Raw genomic sequence first — 11,594 nt, 5'->3', positions numbered from 1 at the left:
CTTCTGAATAATGCTTTTTATACAGTCTGGGACGGGTGTGCGTGTGAGTTTATGGAACCAGGGAGGCGTTGACCCAAAAAGGTTTAGGAACCACTGGTCTAGGAGGAGGCTTCTCCTATATCTCTCTGAAGCCGTTTGATCATGGACTATTTCACTGTTTGTGGGCAAATGGTTTCAGTTTCTTTCTTTCTTTTAATCAACATCCAGTGCTGTAATAAAAAGAGGTTGGGTAAGTAGCAATTAAACAAGCAGCTTCTATATAAACCCACATAAATTAAATATTAATTTGTGAACTTCAAAGAGTGCTGGGGGCAAGTAGGAAATTGGCAAGGCATGGAGGAACAATGAGACACGGCCCATCCTCTGAGGAATAAATATGTTCCAAAGTCTTCCTCTTATATATTTCTAAGATCTGCTGGGCTGGAACACTCCTTGCATTTAGTTGTTAACTCTTAACAACCCACTAGGCTAGTAGATACAAAGGTTGTGAGGATGCTTGGAAAATATATATGATCTGCAAATACTTGGTTATCTCATCATCCTGCATTAGCTGTACCTGAAAGGTGAGCTGATATTTTCCAAAAGGGACTTTGCGTTTTCTGCCCCTGCGGTGCCAACACAGCCTTCTTCAAGTTCCTTTTACAGTAATAATATGCCCCCTAGCTATGCACCTCTCGTGGGACGTGGGTGGCACTGTGGGTCAAACCACTGAGCCTAGGACTTGTCAATGGTCAGCAGTTCGAATCCCCATGAGTTGCTCGGTCCCAGCTCCTGCCAACCTAGCAGTTTGAAAGCACGTCAAAGTGCAGGTAGATAAATAGGTAGCGCTACAGTGGGAAGGTAAACGGCGTTTCCGTGTACTGCAATAACGCGAGAAGAGCACCGCAACCCCAGAGTTGGTCACGACTGGACGTATAGGTCAGGGGTCCCTTTACCTCTATGCACCTCTGCAGAAAAGGATGCAGATTTGGAGGGGTTCCCATCAAAGTCATAATATTCATGACTCGGTGAAATCTAAACAAACAGGTAAGTTGTTGGAATCCATGCTTTGAATTGCCAACAAAATGTTTGTGCTGGTCTCTGCTTACGTGTGATATAATCTGCTCTTTCTCTTTTTCAAAACAAAATAAAAAAATTCATTCCAGTAGCACCTTAGGGACCAGCTAAGTTTGTTATTGGTATGAGCAGAAGTGTGCATGCACACGAAAGCTCATACCAATAACAAACTTAGTTGGTCTCTAAGGTGCTACTGGAATGGATTTTTTTTATTTTGTTTCGACTACGGCAGACCAACACGGTTACCTACTTGTAACTCTTCTTTTCAAGACAGTCCAAGATGGTCAGCAGATACCAACAAGAAGCAGAAGCAGAGGCTGCCAGCTCCGACTGTTCAAATAGTAACATTTGGGATGGTCTCACCCAACAACCAAGGTAACACACACAGTACTGTGCATAATGGTCCAAAATACAGACACAATCCTTTCAGGAGAGCTTTTTTTTTTTTTTTTTTTAAAAAACTAATTCCCCTCCATTGCTCCCACCACCGCTGGCCCATAACTCAATACAAAATAAGAATATTGCTTAAGTCAGTATATCAGTGCACTTTGGACTACACCCCCCCCCCGAAACGTTCAGCTACTTCAGTCATCAAGGAGAGCAGAGGAGTGTGCAAAGCGCATGCAAATGCCTTTGCAAATTCTGATCCATTTGCCAGGGCAGCCACTGAGCTGCAATATCGAAGTTGCAATAGTCTGAAAAGCCAGCCAGGATTTAATAGTGCTGTTACGTGCTACTCCAATCTCTGAGCAGCGATAGACTCTAGGGGTTGCTGCACTTAGCCAGGTTTCAGTTTCCTTGGAATGAAGGCCATCAGAGACTGTGGTATCTTTAGGATACAGTATAGGGTTTTATTGACACGTATATATAACCTGAACATAGGATGGAGGGGCCCACAGCATCAACACTCAAGTTTTTGGTCCTTATTGGCATGAATACTGTAGATATATATTTGGAGACATGTGAGCATTGGCTGCTGAAGTGAGTAGGAGATAGGCAGGAATCTAGGCTTTATTTATTTGTTTGTTCTAATTATGCCCCACGATTCCCCCCAAAGGAACCCAGGGCAAAATATGTGAAAAAAATAGTGTTCTGCATAGTTCCTTGACCATCGCTGTGGTTAGCAGGAGCCAAGCACATAGTAAAAAATAAACCAGTTATACAAAATTCAGAACAGTCAGCTTCTGTTTAGTGAAATTTGGATTCTGTGCACATAGCGTAAACCCATTCCTGTGCTTGTTGACTGCCAAGGAGTTGCATCCCCCAGCCTCCAAGTTATGAATGTAATACATAAGAGGCATTTTGAAGTAAATGCCAGTGGCACTTAGTTGCACATTTATCTTTCAGCTCCTGCTGGATGGAAGAATATAACGAGGCACCGTCCCTGCTGGTAAGTTTTCGTGGATGGCAAGATGAGGCTTCCTTTGAAATCATTTGCTTCTCTCCTGCGGAACTAATGCCCCATGTAAAAATAGGAAAATGCAAATAGTGTTTGCCCTGATTAGTGAGCTCAGCTGTGTGTGTGTGTGTGTGTGTGTGTGTGTGTGTGTGTGTGTACTGTGTGTACTTCCCTTTGCAAACCTCATTTGCTCTGTGGAACCTGAAACCTTTCCAGCGGGAGTGTGTGCACTGCAGAAAAGATGGAAGGTAATTTTACGTGGAGCATTCCAGACACACTGAGCAGTCCTGCACGCAAATTATGCTGGGGGTGGAGATACCTTGCTGCTCCACCAGCAGAACAGCTGCTGTATCTTATACCCACTCAGCCCAGGAGGGAAGGTGGAAATGCAGAGAACCAGGCTGCACACACAGCCATAAACCACCAATAGGGGCTGTGCCAGTGACGATGCCATCTTCCCACAATGTGCTCAAGCTCCTGTGCCTGTTGTGGAAACAGGCACAGGAACCTGCCCTCCCACAGTGAGCAGTGACAGCCATCCACCTGGGTGGCCTTAAAAGAGGATGAGACATATTCATGGAGGAAGAGAGGGCTATCGATGGCTACTAGCCACAATGGTTGTGTTTCACCCCCACAGTCGGAGGCAGCAATGCTTCCGGATACCAGTTGCTGGAAACTGTTGTAAGGCGAAAGTTGCTCTTGTGCTCAAATCCTGCTTGCAGGTTTCCCACAGACATCTAGGTGGCCATTGTGAGAGCAGGATGCTGGACTAAACGGGCACTCTCTGGCCTGATCTAGCAGGCTTTTCTTTTGTTCTTATGTTGGATTGGAAAAGGTGGACCAAGCATAAAGTTCCCAATTCCCTCTTTTCCCCTTCCAGTTTAGAAGGGAGGGCCGGGGCTGGCAAGGGTGTCTTGCCCTCCCTGTCCAAAAGGCCGCTGGCGACCTCCTTCCTGTCCTCTTGCTTCTTGTTGTGAGCCAGTTCCTGACAGCGATGTCACTTTCCCCACCTTGAAGAGGACAGATTCTCCTCACCCCCTGCTCTGTTTGATGAGGCTGGGTAAGAGGCTACTTCACCACAGTCTGCCTCTCCGCTCCGAAACCTGTTCCCTCTTATATTCATCTTGCAAACAACATTCCTGGCTGCCCCCACAGTTACAGGAATAACACAAAAACAATACATATGGCAATTTCTCATGTTTTGGGTGTGTGACAGCAGCAGTGCCACCTCTCAAACCTTTTTTTTAAAAAACAGCTTGATTGCTTTGCAATTCTAATTCAAATCAGGGTAGCTTCCCCCCCCAAAAAAACCCTATTCTCATTGAAGGGGTGGGACATTCCTGGAAGCCTTTTGCACTTCCAATTTCCTTGGGAGGAGGTAGTAGGAAGCAATCACTCCTGAGAACAAAAGCCCCAGGACAAAGCACATTTTCAATGCCACAGTTCCTTCTCCTTGCCATTTTCTGCCCTTCACTAGCTGTGGCTAAGTACATATGGGCAATAAGAACAGGTTTCTTGGATTGCCACTCCCCACCACCACCCCTTAAATAAACTTTCTCTTAGAGAGAAGTAGGTGAATATTGTTTTTTTAAAACAACAAACAAACAAACACAGTCATAAATATTTATTGAGATGTATTTATTGGAGCTTGGGTCTTTCTCCTCACTTATGCTCCTTTGGATTAATTATCTTTTGACATGCACAGCTGTATCTTCAAGTGTTATGATTTCTTGTTAATTAGGGATGCTCTTGGCTGAGTGAAACTGAGCTCATTAGGTCGAGGGCTGTCAGGTTAGCTGGTGCAGGGACAACCCCCCTCCCTCCACACACCCTGGAATGAGGCACTGGGGTCTCCCACCAGGGAACAAAACCACCTTGGCTTCTCCTTGCCCAATGGGCAAGCGCTTGCCCATCTGAGGGCAGTCCAGAACTGCCTCTGAAAGGCCCAGTTGGAGGGGGCTGATTGAGGCCTCCTGAAAGGAGCAGACAGGTGGTAACTGTACACAAGGGGGCGAACTCCATCAGTCCCCCCCCCCCCGCAGAGTGCAATGGCATTCACCCACTCATGTTGCCCAGCAACAGGCATTCTCTGAGGCAGACTGTTCTGATATTGGAGGTGGTACACATGACTAGTAGACTTGATCACCTTATCCTTCACAAATCTCTCACACATCCCTTTTAGGGCTGTCCACGTTGACGGCCCCGTTACTACATCTCACGGCAGCAAGCTCCATAATTTAACTTCCTCTGGTGTGGGACACGTCATGCTCTTTCTGGGGTCGTTTGTCCGCCTTTGGGCCCCACCCTACACTCAGCTGTCAGCAGGCAACAGCGGCCACACCCCACAAATGGCTTTGACTGGTGAGGGTAGCCAGTGGGGCTCTTGCAATATGAGAGAGGGAAAATAATTGCTCTCTGTTCACTTCCTACACACACCAAGCATAACTGTATACACCTCTATTATATCCTGCCTTACTCACCCTATTTACATACTGAAAAGTCTCTGAATGTTGCAACCTTTCCTGAAAAGGAGAGCTACTCCATCCCCTTGATCAGCTTGGTTTCCTATTTCTGAACCTTTCCCAGCTCCACAATATCATTTTGAGGTGAGATTACTAGAACTGCCACTTGATTAAATAAATCCTACTTCGTTAATCAGCCAGGTAGTCATTGACTTGTCATTAATCAACTGATTTAAATCTGCACAAATGTGCATGTGCGAAAAACAATGTCTTCCGATATAAATACTGTAAAGCATACTTATCTTTCTTGTAAAATGATGCACCCAGCCACCTGCAGTTTTTATAAGTACTTGGAATAAAAATAGCGAAAATCTGCTGAACAATTTAATTAAAGGCAGCATCTTAGCTGATGGGAATGATTTTCATTGATTAGTGTGACTAATTGGCTAATCAGTGCAAACTTATTTTAGACAAATCAAATATCAGTTGTAGGTGCAATAGATTTTCAAGAAAGAAAGATGCTTGTGAAAACCCTTAGTTCTCTGAAATATTAATTTGTCCAGTTGCCACTGAAGATGTACATTCCAGCTTTGGCCATTTCTGCCTCTGCTGTCGTCACCACCACCACCACCACCACAAAATAGTAATGTCATTTAAGGAACCAGTGCCAAATTCTTGCTTTCCCTATCCCTTCAGACATCTGGCTATGTAGTACAAAGGCCTGCTGAGGCTGAAAGAGACCCTTTCCCCTGGCAGATTATTTCAACCACACAGAAACTCCCACCCCCCAAGGAGCTGTGCCGGAAGAAGAGAAAGGGGCCAAAACGAAAAAGACTTGAAAATGTCAGAGCCTTGTCTGTTTGCTATCATCTGGAGGAGCTGAGGCGGCGGCAAAGCAGCATGGACGAGTAAGGAAACAGACCTTTTGTCATGAATGGGAAGTTAACTTCTGACACCCCAGTAACTTCTGACACCCCAGTCACCTGCTAGGGGTAGGAATCACGTGGTAGCTCAGCACGGTTCTATGAGTCCCCTTGGGGTCCCAGGGCCCTTCCAGACAAACTGCTTATTGATAATTCATCCTGATTAGTTCACACAGAGGGATTTGACAATTTTGGCTATTAAGTCATAGAAATGTAGAGTTGGAAGAGACCCCAGTGGTTGTCTATTCCACCCCCCTGCAATGCAAAGAATTCCCGACATTTGGCCATCCAACCTCTGTTTAGAAATCTCTGATGAGGGAGAGCCTGCCAGCTTCTGAGGGAGTCAATTCCATTGTTGAACAGCTCTTGCCACCAGAAAATTCCTCCTCAGGTTTAGTGGAAATCCCCTTTCTTTAGACACAGTGTGCTTATAGAAAGATGAACTGTGTTGCTTGTCCCTAGCTACATCTGGGCTCTGACCAGTAAGAATTGCTATGGTTATTGTAACAAGACAGGAAGACAGGAGTGCCTGGCGTGCTATGGTCCATGGGGTCACGAAGAGTCAGACACAACTAAACGACTAAACAACAACAACAATTGTATATTATCTATGTATATCATCTTGTATTTGTAAGCAACCCTGGAAGCTCCATTGCAGGGTGGCATATAAATATTTTATATAAAATTCCTGTGAAACCGGCACACACTGTACTCCTGATGGCAGTGGTAACACCAAGACGGGATGAAAACTGCATTTTCCCAGGAGCAAAGTATTTCATGTTGAATGCTTGGAATATGTTTTCCTGTAACAGAAGTACTCCCTTGAGGAAACTTGCCCAGATCCCATGCAGCAGCTGAGTAATAATAACCGAGGGAATGATTGCACACAAACACATAAATATGCAATCTGGAAAAGCCTTAAATGTCAGCATTCCAGCCTTTGCAAATACCTGTTTTCTGTTTAAAGGCTGAAAAAGGCTAAATGGGGTGGGCTTGTCCCCCAGCCATTCTCCGAAGGTGCAGGAGGAACTGCTGACTCACCCCCCAAAGTAACGTGCCATGATGATGATGATGAAGACCCCCTGAGCCCCTTCAGCATGCTGAAGCCAACTTTCCAGCTCTATGAAGAGCCCCCAGTCTTCAGCGAATGCAGCAAGGCGCAGGTAAGCTAGAATGACGAAGCCACGAAAAACAAGGGTGCAAGCTGCTCCCCCAGCAGAAAGATGGTGCAGGAATGGGACCCTTGCTTCTCGGTCTACTCTCTCATGATCGGAACAGAACCACCTGCAGCATCCTTTATCTGGCAAGGAGGCAAAATGGACACACGCACCATTTCTCCACCAGGGCAAGCAAAATGTATTCTCCCGGCCCAAGGACACACTGGGCAAAAGCACTCAAGCAGGGCACAGAGCACCGCCAGGGATGGGCGTGGCTGGTGAGAGGAGGCGTGGCCTGGGGAGGGGCATGGCCTAGGGAGAGCCCCAAAGACCAGATGGAAAGGCTGGGGTTGGGGTGGGGGTGGGGCATTCAACCCAACTCTTGAGGTCCCCTGTCCCTGAGTTAAAGCCTGAAGGAATACTAGAGCAAAGTTAAAAAGTGGAGAAATTCCTTTCCTGGATGAGCAGAGAGATTCCTGCTCCAGGAGGGGAAGGTAGCCTTCATTCTGCCATGCTTTAAGGTAGATTAAAAGGCATGTGGGTGTTTAGGGAGATCCAAAGTTGCATCGTGGTTGAGCCAGTATGGTGCAGTGGTTAGAGATACCTGACTAGGACCTGGGAGACCAGGCTTAAAATCTCCGCTCGGCCTTGAAGCTCACTGGGTGACCCTGGGCCAGTCCCTGTCTTTCAGCCTAACCTACCTCACAGGGTTGTTGCTGTGGGGATTAAATAAGGTGGTGGAGAACCATGTACACTGCCACAGTGAGTGAGCTCCTTGGAGAAAAAAGTGAGATGTAAATGCAATAAATGCAATAAATAAACAGAGAGATGGCTAGGTGCTGCAGAATCTGTGGGTAGTTTCAGATAGCCATCATTCCCCTGCTAGGACTGTTTGTCGCTTTCAGTTGCCAGGTGATGGGAATTAATCTTAGCATCTTCCAATGAGTGATGCTTGCTGAGTTTAAAGTTCATTGAATTCCCTTATTCAGCCTAGTTTCCCCTGTGTTTGTATCACTGCAAGAAGTCAACATTTGTTGGGAAAGGCCAGTTATTTGATTTCCTACTGTGAAGTAGAAGAGAAAGAGAAGAGGTGTGGAAAACTTACCTAGTTTTGGTGTTTTCATTAAAATGAGCTGTTGGTTTGCAACTACTTTCTGCCATTCTAGAAGAATATCTGCTGGATCAGACCCAAAGGTGCATCTAGCCCAGAATCCTGCTCCCCAGAGTGGCCAGCCAGGTGCCTCTGGGAAGTCCACAAGTGGGAGATGCAGACTACAGCCCCTCTCCTGTGTCCCTCCCCACAACCACATCAACTTGTATTTGCAGATATAGCTATTGTGATTCACAGCTGTGATGGCTGTGCAGCAAGATTTTGTCCAGGCCCCTTTCAATGCCATCGTTGCATCTCAGGGCAACAGATTCCATACATCTGCTCTTCATTCTGTGCAAAGTAATACTTTTATTTTGCCTGTCTTCAACCTACTGCCAGTCCACTCCATTGAGTGATGGAGGAGAGGACCATCAAATGCTACTGGCCATTGATGACTATGCTCTGCCTCCCCAATTTGAGGCAGTCAATGCTTCTCAACAGCAGTTGCTGGAAACCCCAGGAGGGGAGAAAGGGCTCTTGTGCTTGGGTCCTGCTTGCTGGCTTCCCACAGGGGCACCTGGTTGGCCTCTGTGAGGACAGGATGCTGGAATAAATGGGCGACTGGCCTGATCCAGCAGGGCTCTTATGATGAGGCAGGCGCAGAAACCTGCCCGAGTAACAGCTAGCTTCCATTACAGCTCCTTTATCCGGAGTGGAACCCCACCGTAAGAGAGCAGCTGAGGATCCCTCAAGAAAGCCCTGTGATCTCCTACACAATGGCTACACAGGACAGGTTCCAAGCTTCAGTAGGCTGCCTCTACAGGGGATTCAAACTGCTGTCGGAGGAATGACCCTGATGGCATATGTAGCCAGAGCTTGCCCCCCCCCCCTCTCTCTCTCTCTGTGTGTGTGTGTGTGAAGGAAAACCTTTCTCAAAGCACTAATAGCCTGCGTGGGTGGGCGGGAGATGGCAGGCTGCTGCTGCTGATCCATACATACTGAATTAACAGGCAGGAACTGGGAAATCAGAGGGAGAAAGTGAGGGGGTCTATATCTCGAAAAGACCTGCCCTGTTTGACTCCTACCCATAGCAACTCCACCCTGTTCTTTGGAAGTTTATTTTATTTTAGCAACAATTCTGGGACATTATTCGCTACACACACACACACACACACGTCTAGAGGGAGTTTGCTCTCAGGAAATGTTCCACTGTAGGCTGTGGGGGGGGGGGTTGGGAATAAAGAGGGGGAGCCACTGCCATGGGAGACATCGGGAGTGTTTCCATAGTAATGCAGCAGAAGTGGAGAGGAGGCCTTGCTTGGATCTAGCTTTGGCACCCTCCCTCCCTCCCCATATAGCGTAGGTGTGTACTGTGTGCCGTGTTTATTTGGAATGAAAACCCCACCAGGCAGCTTCCACTAGTCTGGAATCTTTTTCCCTATCACCTGCAGCTCTAAGGTCTGGTAAAAGACATTACCATTCTGGGACAAAGTACCTGGCTGATCTGAGGGGCTCTTTCCTTCCCACACACCTCTTCCCCAAATAGGCAAATTCTTGCTTGGCCTTTCAGCGGGAGCCATCTGTCCCGTTCCCCCCCCCCCCCCGGTCTCTTGTATCCATTGAGAAGGATAACTTAAATTGTGCCCCTCTTTTTCTTACAAAAGAGCCAGGGTTCTTGGTGGTTCTTGGTTATGCTTTTTCTGCTTTGACAAGATCTGTCTGGGGGAGGTCGCTGCATCTTCCCATTCCAGCAAATGTGATGTCAAAGGGGTCCCTCTCTGATGCTTCACTTCTCTCACATCACTTCTTCCTCACTTCCAACGTGAATTATAAATGCTTCTGAGACTGACCAAGTCTTTGTTGCAAAGTGTCTAGCATGCCACACTGCAGACCAAACTGGTGGTGGAGGAGGACGAGGATGAGGATGAGGATGAGGGAGCCTTGTTTCCCAGGTTCCCCCTTTTGATGATTCAGAGCAAAAGAGATAGAAGTTTCATTGAACTTTTTGCTTGTTCTGCATGAGGGTAAATTGTTGTCTGTTTGGGGCCAAATTGATTCCAAGAAGCTCACGATAAAGGGCTTAGAACTGCTTCACAGCCACCTCAAAAGCCAGCCTGAGTTGATAAACAGCATTCTGCAATCATTAGCAATAATATGGAATGTCAAGTCCAAACACTCCAGCCATGCCCCAAAGCTCTGTATCCTCAGTGGTTTGGGATGGAATTTAAAACACTGAAAATGTTTTAGTGGGGGGAGGGAACCCTATAAGCACAATCACCACCAGGCTTTTAAATGTATGGCTGCAAAGTTTCTGAAAGGCAGGGAATCTCTTTATAGGATATTTCAAATTTTAGCTTTTGCATGAGGCCATTCACAGGTGCTTTCACTGCATACAAATCTCAGAAAGGGTACTGCGATCCACAGACTGGGCAACAATATCTTGCTTAAAAAATTGTTTTTAACCCAAACTCCCAAACCTGAACTATTTTATGGCAGCCAGTAGCTCCAGAGTTCAAAGCTTTTCAAACTGCTCACTGATAACAGTTAATACATGGGTAGTATAGCCATGCTAGGACATAAAAAAAAACACAACCCCAAACTGCAGGATTCAGCTGCATCTCTTGTATTGCATTAATGCAAGTTATTGTTGAAATACCATTAATGTGAAAGGAAATGCTGTACTGTTATATTTAAAAGGTAGAGAGTTTCAGTTGTTTTAACTTTCTATTAAATGCACAGTGTGTGACCAGACCGTGGTGTCGTTGTTGTAACTGGTTTACTCTGTATTGTTACTACGACTGGGAGTATAGGCTAAAGCTTTCCTGTGCTTTGATGAGGACTTGAGTAGAGCCCTGCTTGAACCATTTAGTCCAGTCAACCCTCACAGTGTGTTTTTTTTCTGCCTACAACTCCCTCCAGCTCCAGCCAGGGACTTGTAGGCCAAAACATCCAACATCCTGTCTCCCAGTGGCCATCCAGGTGACCCGTAAGAAGCTCACAGCAGCCCTCCCATTAACTTCTCCCCAGCCAGTGCCTGCTATTCAAAGACACTCAACTCCTGAAGATGGATCATACATACATACATACATACCCCAACCATCCAGCCAGGTTTCCCCATCCAATCTGGGGCCATCATTTCAAGAATACAGTGGAAAACCTACCATCCATTGATTTATCAATTCAGCCATTGCCACAACTTGTGGTGTTAATTCCCTGCAGTGTGTTCAGTGAAGTTATTCCTTTTGTTTATCCTGAATCTTACTACCCATCAAATGAACTGGGTGAGTCTTGAGTCCTGGTGTTAGTGAGAAGAAGAAAAAATCACCTCTTAACATTCGGACTCACAGTCACCCAATTAATTTGAGGAGAGTGAGAAATGAGTCTTCATGATGGGAGGGGGAATCAAGAATCTGGGCACTTCCTGTTCATTAAGCATGCATCCAGATTTTCAGGGAAATCAGACGGCCTAGGGGCTATTTAATGAGCATTCCCTCTGGCTTGTTTTTT

General features: G+C 46.3%; 1 protein-coding gene across 1 annotated transcript; it reads left to right on the top strand.

Moving 5' to 3' along the window:
* The first annotated feature begins 1,329 nt into the window (after positions 1-1,329).
* Positions 1,330-10,837, top strand: INCA1 (inhibitor of CDK, cyclin A1 interacting protein 1). Its single transcript, XM_035136379.3, has 5 exons — positions 1,330-1,431; positions 2,404-2,446; positions 5,614-5,825; positions 6,808-7,003; positions 8,786-10,837. Exons 1-5 carry the CDS (start codon positions 1,337-1,339, stop codon positions 8,936-8,938), a joined length of 699 nt encoding a protein of 232 aa, XP_034992270.3. The 5' UTR covers positions 1,330-1,336; the 3' UTR covers positions 8,939-10,837.
* Positions 10,838-11,594: the final 757 nt, after the last annotated feature.

This window comes from Zootoca vivipara, chromosome 12 (assembly GCF_965207765.1).
Source record: "Zootoca vivipara chromosome 12, rZooViv2.hap1.1, whole genome shotgun sequence".
In the NCBI taxonomy this organism is placed as follows: Eukaryota; Metazoa; Chordata; class Lepidosauria; order Squamata; family Lacertidae; genus Zootoca; species Zootoca vivipara.
The sequence above is the reverse complement of the archived record's forward strand: the minus strand, read 5'-3'. Positions and strand labels throughout refer to the sequence as shown.

Coding starts and splice junctions, on each gene's coding strand:
- INCA1 (XM_035136379.3), top strand. CDS start 1,337: ATGGTCAGCAGATACCAACAAGAAGCAGAAGCAGAGGCTGCCAGCTCC. Junction 1,432..2,403: donor GGTCTCACCCAACAACCAAG/GTAACACACACA, acceptor TTTATCTTTCAG/CTCCTGCTGGATGGAAGAAT. Junction 7,004..8,785: donor GCGAATGCAGCAAGGCGCAG/GTAAGCTAGAAT, acceptor CTTCCATTACAG/CTCCTTTATCCGGAGTGGAA.